Consider the following 14,480-nt stretch of genomic DNA (forward strand, 5'->3'; position numbering starts at 1 on the left):
CCATTAGACCCCACCCTATGGTGCTTAAACCTGACTGCTGAGTGCAGTAGACTAAATTAACAACTGAAGGACACAGCCAGGGACAGTAGATTCCTGGAAGTCTCAAATAGGCTGCCTACAGTCAGACTGGGTCAACATCTGACATCGCCAGAGGCAGATCCAGAAAGAAAAAAACAGTGGTAAATACAAGAGGCTACCGAGACAATATCCACTGTGATCTTCTCCATGATTTGCGATCTTTTCTTTTCTGCATATCTTTTTAACATTCATTTCTTGTCCAGCAAGTTTGTGCACATTAAGTCACTAGATTTTATACTATAGTGTATTCCAATTCACATATTTTGTCCCTCCCTTCTCTTACTCCATTTTACCTTCCTCTTTCCTCGCATTATTTTCATTTCAAATTTTATTTTCTCTCTTGCTACAACTTGTTTCCATTCCACGCTCTTACTATTTCTCCCCCATCCAGCCTCACAAAACCACTTTTCTTGTCAATAGTCATCTCACATCCTTTTTCCCTCACTCTTAAAATACCTGTCTTCTCTCTCCACCTTTGGTAATCTTTGCTAGTTGGTTGTGGATAGGGTAGTTGTTGCATTTTTTTTCAATTTTATCTCTAGAGCTTCACTAATTCTGTATTTCAAATACCAAATATTACTGGTCACCTCTCCTACTTATTTTTGTCTCAAGTTTTTAATTTTGCTATGTTAGTCTCTTTTTTCTTTTTTATCTTTCTTCTATTTCTCTTTCATCCTGCCCTGTTATCCTTCTTTATTCTCCTTTTTCTTTTTTCTTATATCCCAAATTTTAATTTTTCCCTGTCTTAGCTTGGTTTTTATTCCTCACTCTTAGTATTCCCTCACCCTCTACCATTTCAAAATCACTTCCCATTCCTCTAGACATTAGATTTTTCATTGATTCATTTTTTCCCTCTTATTCCTGTACCACCAATATTAATTTTAGCTCATTTGTTGATAGTACTGTGGTGAATCTTTCTCTAAAATTTGGCTCCTATATTTTGTTAACTACTATTTTTCCTTCCTTTTTCTTTCTCTCTCTCACTTTATTTTATATTATTTTAATTTCTGTTTAAACCGAATACTTTATGCTTCCCTTCTCATACTCCATTACACATTCTCCATTCCCTTTTTATTCATGAGGTAAATTTTACTTTCTCTCTTCACATTGCTCCAACTCCCAACTTTTATTAGTGCTCCTCTCTCTATCCTCTCAAAATCATTTTTCTTTCAGTAGGTCATCTCAGAGCTACTCTCCTTTCTTATATAGACTTAATCTCTTTACACCCTTATTAATACTGGTTCATTTGTTGTTGACAGTGGGATTGTGGGAGGGAGTTGTTTTTGGGGGTGTGGGTTTGTTTCCTGGGCTTTGTGGTTTTGGTCAGGCAGAACCCATGCAACAGCATACAAGAAGACATGGTGGGTTGAGTGACCCTCAGTCAACCAGCTGGAGGGAAGGACTCACCAAAAACAGACCCACCAATAATCAAAACCAATTATACCCAGAGAATCAACATAAACAGCATAAAAGGTATCCCAACAACATCAAGTTCAGGTGATAAAGGAGATTGCACCACTGAATCCCAAAGGTCTCCTACCATACAAGTTCACACTATGATATCAGGAAGTCAAAATAGAACAATTTAAGAAGCAGAAGCAAACAAGAAGAGTCTCACAAATAATGGGAAAACAAAGAAACAACCCCCAATCTAAAAGAAAGGAGGAACCCTCAGAAAGAGTGCTAAATGAAACAGAGGCAAGTCAACTATCAGATACTGAGTTCAAAACAATGGTTATCAGGAAGCTCAATGAGCTCAGTGCAAATTCCAAAAACTACAGGGAAACTATGAGTAACTTACTGCAAACTACATCAGCATAAAAAGGACATAGAAATAATAAAAACCAAGTGGAAATGAAGAATACAATTTCTGAATTGAAGAACACAGTAGAAGGAATCAAAAGCAGGCTAGAAGCAGAGGACTAAATCAGCAACTGGAGGACAAGGTAGAAAAAAACTCAGAAAAAGCAAGAAGAGGAAAAAACACTCAAAAAGAACGAAGATGGGTTAAGGGAACTGCAGGACAACATGAACGTAGTAATATCCATATAATAGGAATACCAGAAGGAGGAGAGGAGGAGCAAGGAACAGAAAACCTGTCTGAAAAAGTAATGATAGAAAACTTCCCTAATTTGATGAGAGAAAAACCTCACCAGTCCAGAAAGTACAAAGGGTCTCAAGCAACAGTAACCCAAAGAGGCCTCCATGAAGACAAATCATAATTAAAATGGCAAAATTCAAAGACAAAAAGAGAATCTTAAAGGCAGCAAGGGAGAAAAAGGAAGTAACACATAAGGAAGCCCCATTAAGACTAGCAGCTGACTTCTCAACAGAAACATTCCAAGCCAGAAGGGAATGGCAAGAAATATTCCAAGTAATGAAAAGCCTGCAACTAAGACTACTCTATCCAGCAAGGCCCTCAATTAAAATAGAAGGCCAAATAAGGAGCTTCCCGGAAAAAAGAAGGATCAAAGACTACACCTCCACCAAACCAGCACTGCAAGAGATGCTACAGGGACCGCTTTCAGAAGAGGAAGGAAAAGAGTGAGAAAGAGAGGAACACAGGTACAAAGGGAGTAAAATGGCAATTAATAAGTACCTATCAATCATAAAGTTAAGTGTGAATGGATTAAATGCTCCAATCAAAGACATAGGGTAGCTGAATTAATAAGAAAACATGACCCACACACATGCTGCCAACAAACACACCTCAGAACAAAAGACCTACACAGTCTGAAGTGCAGGGGTAGAAAGAAATATTCCAAGCAAATGCACAGGAAAAAAGAGCCGGGTAGCAATACTTATATCTGACAAAATAGACCTCAAAACAAAGGCCATAAAAAAGAAGGCCGTAAAAACAGAGAAGGACACTTCATAATACTCAAGGGAGGAATCCATCAGGAAGACATAAATATTGTAAACATTTATGCACCCAACGTAGGAGCACCCAAATACATAAGGAAATTCCTGGAGGACTTTGAGAAAGATCTAGACAGCAACACAATTATAGTAGAGGATTTTAACACCCCACTGTCAATACTGGACAGATCTTCTAAACAAGGTATCACAAGGTATTGTGGAACTGACCGATGCATTACATCACATGGACTTAACTGATACATATAGAACCTTTCATCCCAAAGAAGCAAAATACACATTCTTTTCAAATGCACATGGAACATTTTCAAAGATAGACCACACGATAGACACAAAGCAAGCCTCAACAAATTCAAGAAAATTGAAATCATATCAATCATTTTCTCAGACCACAAAGGACTGAAACTAGAAACCAACCTCAAGAAAAAACTCAAAAATATTCAAACTCGTGGAGACTGAATAGCGTGCTATTAAACCATGCACGGGTTAATAATGAGATAAAGAAAGAAATCAAAAAGTTTCTGGAAACAAATGAAAATAAACATACAACAGTCCAAAACCTATGGGACACAGCAAAGGCAACGCTGAGAGGGAAGTTCATAGCAATACAGGCCTACCTAAAAAAAGACAAACATTTCAAATAACAGCCTAACTGTACATCTACAAGAACTGGAGGAACAACAACAAACAAAGCCCAGAGCAAGCAGAAGGAAGTAAGTAAGATCAGAGCACAATTAAATGACACAGAGACTGAAAGAACAATTCTAAGGATAAATAAAAAGGAGAGATGGTTCTCTGACAAGATGAACAAATTAGACAAGCCTTTAACCAGGTTCATCAAGAAAAAAAGAAAAGAACCAAATAAATAAAATCAGAAATAAAAGAGGAAAAATTACAACTGATATCACAGATAAAAAGGATGGTAAGAAATTACTACAAACAACTGTATGCCAAGAAATTTGAAAACCAGGGTGAAATGGACTAATTTCTTGAAAAATATAATGTTCCAAAACTGAATCAAGAAGGAGAAAGCATAAACAGACAAATAACACCTGGTAAAACTGAAGCAGTAATCAGAAAACTCCTGCCACACTAAAGCCCTGGACCAGACAGTTTCACAGAATTTTACAAACATTTAAGGAAGAGCTAACCCCTATCCTCCTCACACTATTCCAAAAAATCCAAGACTACCAAAATCTTTTTATGAGGCCAGCATTATCCTAATCACAAAAGCAGATAAAGACACAACAAAGAAAGAAAACTACAGGCCAATATCGCTGATGAACATAGACGCTAAAATCCTCAATAACATATTGACAAACCGCATACAGCAATATATCAAAAAGATCATAGACCACAATCAAGTGGGATTCATCCCAGGGATGCAAGAATGGTATAATATTCGCAAATCAATAAGCATAATACATCACATACACAAAACGAAAGACAAAAATTACATGATCATATCAATAGATGCAGAAAAAGCATTTTGTAAGGTACAGCACCCACTTATGATAAAACACTCAGTAAAGTGGGAGTAGAGATAGCATATTCAACACAATAAAGGCCATATATGAAAAACCTATAGCCAACATCATACTCAATGGGCAAAAACTAAAACCCTTCCCCTAAGATCAGGCACAAAACAAGGGTGTCCGCTTTCACCACTTCTATTCAACATAGTATTGGAAGTCTTAGCCACAGTGATCATAGAAGAGGAAGAAATAAAAGGTATACAAATTGGAAAGGAGGAAGTAAAACTGTCATTATTTGCAGATGACATGATAGTGTACACAGAAAATCCTAAATCTTCCACCAGAAAACTATTTGACCAAATAAGTGAATTTGGGAAAGCAGTGGGATACAAAGTCAATATTCAGAAATTAAAGGCATTTTTGTACACCAACTACGAAATATAAGAAACAGAAATCAGGAAAAACAATCTCATTTGGTATAGCCACAAAAAAATAAAGTACCTAGGAATAAACCTAACCAAAGAGGTAAAAGACCTATACTCAGAAAACTACACAACACTGAAGAAAGAAATTAAGGAAGACACAAATAAATGGAAGCATATACCATGTCCATGGACTGGAAGAATGAACATCATCATAACGTTCATACTACCCAGAGAAATTGATAGATTCAACACAATCCCTATTAAAATACCAATGATATATTTCACAGATATAAAAGAAACATTTCAAAAATTTAAAGGGAACCATAAATGACCCTGAATAGCCTCAGCAATTTTGAGACAGAAGAACAAAGTAGGAGGGATCACCATACCTAACATAAAACTATATAATAAGGCCATGGTCATCAAAACAGTTTTGTACTGGCATTAGAACAGACATAGATCAATGGAACAGAACAGAGAGCCAAGAAAGAAACCCAAGTCTCTATAGTCAAATAATACTAGACAAAGGGGGAAGAAGCAAGAAATGGAGTAAAAACAGCCTCTTCAACAAATGGTGTTGGGAGATCTGGACAGCTTCGTGCAAAAAAATGAAACTCGACCACCAACTTACACCATACACAAAAATAAACTCAAGATGGATAAAAGACTTAAAAATAAGTCATGACACCATAAAAGTTCCAGAGGAGAATATAGGAAGGAAAATCTCAGACACTGCATGAAGCAATATTTTCACCGATCTGTCCCCTTAGAGTAATGGACATAAAGGAAAGAATAAACAATGGGACTTTGTCAAAATAAAAAACTTCTGCACAGCTAAAGAAAACATCAACAAAATCTAAAGGAAACCAACTGTATGGGAAAATATATTTGCCAATGATTACCTCTGATAAGGGTTTGATCTCCAAAATACATAAAGAACTCACACAACTCCACTCCAGGAAGACAAACAATCCAATTAAAAAATGGGCAAAAGATTTGAACAGACACTTCTCCAAGGAGGACATACAGAAGGCCCACAGACACATGAAAGGATACTCGGCATCACTAGCCATCAGAGAGATGCAAATTAAAACCACAATGAGGTGCCATCTCACACCAGTCAGAGTGGCCAACATAAACAAATCCACAAACAAATGTTGAAGAGGATGCGGAGAAAAGGGAACCCTAGTGCACTGTTGGTGGGAATGCGCAGACTGGTGCAGCCACTGTGGAAAACAGTATGGAATTTCCTCAGGAAACTAAAAATGGAACTGCTTTTTGAGCCAGTAATTCCACTGCTGGGATTATACCCTAAGAACCATGAAACACCAATTCAAAAGAACTTGAATGCACCCAAATGTTCATAGCAGCACAATTTACAATAGCCAAGTGCTGGAAGCAACCTAGGTGCCCATCAGTAAATAAATGGATCAAAAAACTGTGGTACACTTACACAATGGAATACTATGCAGGAGAAAGAAAGGAGCTCCTACCCTTTGTGACAGCATGGATGGAACTGGAGAGCCTTATGCTAAGTAAAACAAGCCAGGTGGCAAGGGACAAATACCATATGATCTAACCTATAAGTGGAACCTAATCAACAGAACAAACAAACAAGCAAAACATAACCAAACACACTGAAATAAAGAACAAACTGACAGTAACCAGAGGGGAGGCTGGAGGAAGATAATGGGGGAAAGAAGGGAAAGAGGGTCATCAGGAACATGTATAAAGGACCCACAGGCAAAGCAAAAAGTGGGTTGCATTGAGGGTGTGAGGTGGGGGTGGGTGGGGCAGGGGAAATAGGTGATGGGAAAATGGACACAACTGTATTCAAACACCAATAAAAAAATGATTAAAAAAAAAAACACTTTGGAAAACATTTGGCAGTACCCATAAAAACTAAGCACATGCATAGGCTAGTGTTTACAGCAGCACTCTTCCTAAGAGCTAAAAATTAAAAAGAATTCAAATGTCTATCACGGATAAGTGTGGTCTGCTCATGAAATGGGATACCATATACTATATAACAGTATACACTGTATATACCGTATAACAATAAGCCAACTACAACTACCCACTGAAACAGGGCTAATGCTCATAAATACGATGTTGAAATAAAGAAGCCAGACACAAAGAGAACATTCAGTCAGTTTTCATAAGTTCATAATAAGTGTAAATAAAAACTAATCTACGGTGTTAAAGTCAGGAGAGTGGTTACTCTTGGGGGACTATACCTGGTAGGGGGCCCAAAGAAGATTCTTTTATTTATGGTACCATTCTTTTTCTTCATCTGGGTGCTGGTCATACAGGTACATGTGAAAATCCAACAAGCTGTACATTTATTTTTGCACTTATTTGAATGTGTGTAATACTTCCATGAAATTTACCAACAAAAACTACACACAGAAAGAAACATGGGAAAAACATATAAACTCAAAGGAGGAAAACCATTCTATGACGCAAAACCCACAAGCCATAACTGACTGACAAATTCACCTATTTAAAATTTTTAAATAAATGGCAAAAATCACAACAAGCAGTGCTAAAAGACAAACAACGATTAGATAAAATATTTATAATTCTACAACAAAGGGCAAAACCTGGAAGAAAAAAGGCCAACAATCTGAAAGAGAAATGGGCAAAAGATACAAATAGACAGTTTGGAGAAAAGGAAACACAAATAACTCAAATGTATGAAAAGATGTTCAATATCACTCATAATAACAGAAAAAAAATTAAACCTGTAATGAAATTCCATTTTTCACCTTTCAGATAATGTGATAATTCCTGGAAACAGGTTTATACAGATAAATAGTACAACTTGAGAGGCTCTCTCTATATCCATGACAAATGCACATAACCTTCAACCAGCAAGTCCACCAACAGGAAATTATCTTATAGATACTTGAGAATGTACAAATTAATGTCTATACAGTGAATGTCAATTAACTGAGAACTGATTAAATAAATTAGGGTACATCCTAGAATATTACGCAGTTTTCGTTTGTGTTTTAAATAAGAACAAAGAAGCAGTTTATGTACTGACATGAAAAATTCCAGGTTATAATGTAAAGTTAAAAAAGGGTAAGAAGAGGACAGTATAGAAGCATGCTAACTTGTATTAACAAAAACTGATATACACATTTGCCTGCATATATCTATAAAGTAACTTTTAAAAAAACCCAAGAAGCTAATACTGTGTTATGTATTAGAGCTAATCTAAATGCTATCAACTGTTAAGATACAGAATTATTTTATGGCCTAAAAAGAACAAGTGTCACCAATTAAATTATGACCATATTTTCTTATCACATAGAATTATATTTTATTCTTTTTGAAGGGCTACCTTTAGATTTACATATAAATATCATTCAACCATACATGTGCTTACATAAAAAGGAAAATATTGGTAAAACACTTTTAAATGTGACATCTGCCTCTTCTGAATCATTTTCAACTTGTTTGTTAGTGATATAATGATTATCCTCTGTGCCACCAAGAGATTCCTTTTTAAAATAATCTATTATTGTCTCTGAGTTTCTTCCAGGCTATGTGATAAGGCAATCCTTTGTATGTATCTCAGTAACAGAACTTCAAAACTTAGCACTGTTTCATCTACTTTTCAGAATCTTTTTTTTAGGTTCTGCTAATGTAGTCCTTCTCAAACTTCATTGTACATATAAATCTTTTTAACATTCTGCCCAATTTGTTTTTATCTGTATTTACCAATATGTATGTGTTTTTCAAATTTATTCCTTTGCATGCATTAAAATTATTTTTATTTACTAACAATTCTGTAAGTTTGGACAAATGCAGAAAGCAGTGATTTTCAACTGATATGCCACAAGAATTTTTAAAACATGCAACACCTGACTATTTAGTCACAGGCACTGACCTCTTTTCCCTTAGACTGTCAAATTTAAAAAAAAAAAATGACAAAAGCCAACATAACAAATAACTGTTTGGTATGAATAAATCAAATTAATATCTCTTTTTGTTTGTCAGACTGGCAAAAATATATATATTTTTTGGTATTCTGCAGAATTTTGGTGATTAGTATATATGTGCCATGAGATTAAAAAAAGGTTGAAAACAGCAACCACCACCAAAATCTAGGGCAACTGGTTCTCTCATTCCCCAAAATTCACTGTGCTGTTCCTCACTCCACCTAGTCCCAAACAATCAGTGATCTAGTCTCCATTCCTACAGGCTTCCCTTTCCCAGACTGTCATGTAAATAAATTCATATAGTCATGATCTTTTGAGTCTGGCCTCCTTCACTCAGCATAATGCATTGGAAATGAACCCATGTCATTTTGTGTATCAGTTAGGAACTACATTTAACCAAAAAAAATATATATAAGTAATTCTTAGTTTAGAATACTTTATTTAAAGATATTATTAGGTAAATCTTTTTGATTCATCTTTTTGACCAGGTACTAAAGAATAGTTATTTAAATGTAATTTGTACACACATGAGATATATTATCAATGAAGAAAAAAGAATAGTCTTTTATATTGCCTTTAATCTTAGGGGCAGAAAAACCACATTTTTTGGATGGTGTGACCTGGAGCAAGAAACTATTTAATTATCTTATCAATTATATTAAGTTCTATGGCTCTATAAAACAAGGAACATTTTCTTCTTTTAGAAATTTAAGCCCTGGCTGGTGTGGCTCAGTGGATTGAGCACAGGCTGCAAACTAAAGGGTTGCTGGTTTGATTCCCAGTCAGGGCACATGCCTGGGTTGCAGGCCACGTGTCCAGTGGGGGGCATGCGAGGCAAACACACACTGATGTTTCTCTCCCTTTCTCCTTCCCTTCCCCTCTCTCTAAAAATAAATAAAATCCTTAAAAAACAATAAATTTAAGTTACCACATAACACAGTCATTGTTAATAAGTAATGAAATGCAACTCCCACCTGATCATCATCTTCTACCACCACCAGGGTTAATTTATTCTTCTTAAAATCCAATCTGGTTATCTTAGGCCTGTAACAATATGAGAATAATAGCTAGATTTCAAATAAATGTCACAAAAATGTTGTTAGTTCAAGCACATTAATCATCTAATTTCTGAACTGAAAACTGGTAAGGGTAAACAGAACCTGCACTGCGCCCATCAAGGTCTCCAATCATAAAAATAGTTAATAGGGGGAAAAAAGTTTCAAAAGCATTAACTCTAGCAAATTAATGCCGCACATTTATCAGGCATTAAAAACGTTAAGAAGCCCTGGCCCGGTGGCTCAGTTGGTTGGAGCACTGTCCTGTGCGCCAAGAGGTTGTACATTTGATTCCTAGTCAGGGCACATAACTACACTGTGGGTCTGATCCCCAGTCAGGGCATGTATGGGAGGCAACTATTCAATGTTTCTCTCTTACATCAATATTTCTCTCTCTCTCTCTTCCCCTCCCTCTCTGTCTAAAATCAATAAACATGTCCCTGATGGGGCTTAAAAGAAAAATGTTAAGGAAAAACAAATGGAGAAATCCATATAAATATTTCATACATTCCTGCCCTGGCTTGTGTGGGTCAGTGGATTGAGAGCCAGCCTGCAAACTTGCGGGCCAGGTTCCCAGTAGGGAGAGTGGGAGAGTCAACCACACACTGATGTTCCTCTCCCTCTCTCTACAAGCAAAATCTTTTAAAAAAAATACACCTCATAGGCTCCCAACTACAGTGCAAGGGACCCTCAGGAGTAGTGTCAAAGCAGCAACCCAGGAACTGGATACAGGAAAGACTATAAAGCTTTTTTAAAAGCATAGAGGAAAACAAATTATCGACTAGGGTCTTCAACTCTATTTTCTACAGCAATTTTGGTTTGAGGAAATACATCTTTAATTTTAAAAATAAAATTTTAACTTCACTTTATGGCCCACTTTCCAACTCTATCTCCTGTACTTAAACCCTAAACAACCTATCACATTTGAACTCTCTACTTCTGTGAACTGTAAAATGCCAAAACAATGCAACTCTCACTAATTTTAAACATAACCTACATAAAATGTAGCTGTAAAACACAGCTGTTTACAAGAGCTGTATTAAACAGTGAGTAAGTGTAATAGGTGGAGGAGGGGGTATCTATCACTTACTTAAGTGTAACAAATACTTACATAATGCCTACTAAGTATCAGGTCTTCTAAGTGTTTTATATGTATTAATTCAATTCATTCTAACAACAATCTATGAGATAAAGATGCTTTATCTCTCTGCCTAGAGCATTTTCTGACCATGAAGCATATCCCATTAGCCCACTGGGCCAGCTGGAAATGTCAGAGAATTAACACTCAAGGGCTGGGTAAATAAACAAGCTCCCTCACCCAGCAAGAGACAGTAATGAAGGTGTTCTGCTGAAGTCTCTCATGAAAGTCCCTAGCAGGGACACCTGGATGCAGAAACAAATGAAATACTATCCTCAACTTATTAAGGGGAAATACTTTTGAACCTAAAATTCCATTCTTGGCTCAATTATCAAGAAAGTATTAAGAGAAGAATATACCATTTTAAGGCATCCAAGGATTCAAATATTTTACCTCCTACACCCTTTTCTCAGGCAGTTACTTGAAAAAAAAATATATATATATATAAAATCAGAAAAAACAAAAGCACAGAGAGGAAAGTATGGGAAGAAAACACAGGATCCTGGCTGAGAACCAGAAAAGTGGAAGTCCCAAGATAAAAGCTGTAAAGCATCTTGGACAGCAAACAGATCACACTAAAATAGAAGAATCATTTCATGTAACCCCTGAGAATTTTAAAGAACTTAAGGAGAACACAAGGACAGGTAATTTGAAGGGATGTGTGTGGTGCTATGCAAGACATTGGGGGACGGGGAGCCAAGATCATTAGTAAAAACAAAAATCTATATGGTAAGGAAAGGTAATCCCAGTTCTGAGTTCAAGGATTTTGGATTTTGGGGTATCATCAGGGAAAAGAGAGAGACAGCAGTATTACACAATGAGCTTTATTGAGAGGTGTTTTGACAGGGTTGCACAAGAGGGGAAGTCCCTCACAGGCAGACAACATCCAGAGACAAATGGCACAGGACCACCAACTAGAAGAAGGCATGGGAATTGCCAGAAAGGAGGGGAATCAGAGAGGGGGCTTATGTGTCTAGGCAATGGCATTCAGCAGCAAGGGGGAAGTCTCTCAGTCAGAGAGCTCTGAAGGGCAGTAGTGGTATGGAGTCTTACATAGCTAAAAGATTTGTTTTATCTTATTGCTAGCAGTTTTCAGTAGGATTTGCAACAAAGACAGGCTCTAAATAGCTAAAAATACACTTACTGGGCTATATGTAAAGCAAATGGATGTGTAAAAATTTGAGTTTTATGCTGGCGGACTTTGAGCTAAGTAACAGTCCTCACCTCCTCACATAGGGGCCAATATACAGGGCCATCTTCAGCCCACACATATAACACCAGTACACTACTAAAGTCCGTAACAGTTCTGACACAGACATAGTAATGTAAACACTATTTCCTGATTTTCAGCTTTTAAAACAAACCAGACAAAACCTGAAGATCTTGCCCTGGCTGGTGTGGCTCAGTGCACTGAGTGCCAGCCTGCAAACCAAAGGGTCTCAGGTTCGATTCCCAGTCAGGGTACATGCCTGGATTGCGGGCCAGGTCCCCAGCAGGGGCGGGCTCAAGAGGCAACCACACATTTGTTTGGAGATGTTTAAACAGGGAGATGTTTCTCTCCCTCTCTTTCCCCCTCCCTTCCCCTCTCTAAAAATAAATAAATAAAATCTTAAAAAAAATAAAAACAACCTGAAGATCTTAACTATGGTTACACATCTATCCTTGATGTAAAACACAAATATAATTTAAAAGTTTGGATGACAGAAGTTGTTAGGACACAGAAGAGAAGCATAGCTTAAAAGATATGTAAAAGTATTAATATCTTCCTCCATACAATAAGGAGTAAGAAGTAAAAAGACTGTGGAAAAAGAAGTACTAAATATACTGACATAACTACGTGACAAGAAGAGTGTGTGCCCATGTGAACATTTAATACATAAAGAAATATGTAATATTTATCTTAAAACATACATTTTGACATACCTTGAAACTAATGGAAAATGTGGGCAAGAAAGTTTTACTGGGACTAAAGATGTAAAGATGGGTAGGAGTATGAAGGGAGACTGTTTTAATTCACTTAGAAGCCTTTCAGAACTATTTGATTTACAAGTTCTATTTTATGTATTAACTTCATATAAATGTTTTTAAACATTAAAAAACAAAACAACAATAAAAATCTTTGACATTAACTCTGCTTACCAAAAAAATAAGCCAATTTTGGTTTCTCCTTCAAAAACAAGAACTCCTGTTGGGGTTAGTCCCAAGCTATAGTCATTCCCGTCTCTAGCCTAATTTAATGAAAGAGAAATGTGTTAGCTTTATTTGCATAAAACAAGTTTCACAATTTTACACAACTGTTTAATTTTATTTTCACAGTGAATTATATTAATTATATACCAGTAATATTAATACACAAGGTGTTTTCAATAATCGGAGTATCCAAAACAACATTCTCAGGAAAATTAATGTGTACATTTAGCTCACTGAAATACTACAGTTTTAAGGTATGTCTTCATTGAAAACAGTAACACTCCTGCTACAACAAAAGCTCTTTCCAGATTCTTTCCAGATTCTATTCACCACTTAAATCACAAATTTTGAAAAAAACTGTTTCTGGGAAATTTTAGCTACTTAAACTAGAAATACCTTAAATCATACACAAGCTATACTACAGCTTACCAAAGTCCTCTCAAGTTACAGATTTTCAACTTTGCTTCCTAAATTACTTTAATTTTTATAGAACCTGCTTAGGTTACACAATATAAGATAACATGAATATGAAGTGAAAGAATAAAAAGTGGTTTTGAAAAACTAAAAAAAAAAAACAGCTTAAAAGAGAAGATATACTTTTTGGAAATTTTGTTTGTTTCTCTTCTTTCTTATAATCAACCTGTATGTGAGATTCTTATCATTCAGTATTTAATCTCAGCCTTTATAAACCACTCATCCATGCACACTCCATGGCCTTTCTCAGATTGAAAAATTTCATAGCCTGAATCTTGAAGGAATAAATTTTTTCAAAAGCATCACAATACAGTGCTTACCTTGACCACATGCATATCAACCCCATACATTTCTAGCCATTTGGCTTTATTCAGATAATTGGTTTCAGCTTGTGCTGGTGTCTGACCTCTGAAATTAAAAATATAAGTTTTTAAAATAATAATAAATATAAACTGAATTATATACCAAGTATAGAAATAGAAAACAAATATCAGATCAGTATTATAGTGATGTTAAAGAAAGTGTGATAAAATGTCAAGTACCTGTATTCCTTCCATTTCTCAAAAATAGCGAGCTCCATCTCTTCAGTCTGAATGGGCATGAACCTGAACTCAGATACAAGTTCAGGACTATGCTCAGCAAGATCATAGTCACCAAGTTCAGCTACAAATGTAAGTTTCACAAAGTTATATTTTGTTAAGTTTATTTCCTTCTGAATCTTTCTCCACAACCAATTTTATTAATAAATTATAAAGATTCTTTCTTCAATTATCAGGAATTCTCAACTTCCAAACTATCCCCCAAAATGAACCTAGTTT

At 36.0% G+C, this 14,480-nt stretch overlaps 1 protein-coding gene across 4 annotated transcripts in view; it reads right to left on the reverse strand.

The window, feature by feature from the left end:
• Positions 1-14,480, reverse strand: part of EPB41L5 (erythrocyte membrane protein band 4.1 like 5) — a 166,350-nt gene that overhangs the window by 116,200 nt on the left and 35,670 nt on the right. For all 4 annotated transcript variants that reach the window (XM_045203052.2, XM_045203051.2, XM_024569625.3 and 1 more), the window contains exons 8-11: positions 14,205-14,325; positions 13,983-14,070; positions 13,138-13,226; positions 9,780-9,849 (exon numbers count right to left, since the gene is read on the reverse strand). In XM_045203052.2, coding sequence (XP_045058987.1) covers positions 9,780-9,849; positions 13,138-13,226; positions 13,983-14,070; positions 14,205-14,325 — 368 coding nt within the window. The remainder of the gene's footprint in view (positions 1-9,779; positions 9,850-13,137; positions 13,227-13,982; positions 14,071-14,204; positions 14,326-14,480) is intronic.

Source organism: Desmodus rotundus, chromosome 2, assembly GCF_022682495.2.
Source record: "Desmodus rotundus isolate HL8 chromosome 2, HLdesRot8A.1, whole genome shotgun sequence".
Taxonomy (NCBI): domain Eukaryota; kingdom Metazoa; phylum Chordata; class Mammalia; order Chiroptera; family Phyllostomidae; genus Desmodus; species Desmodus rotundus.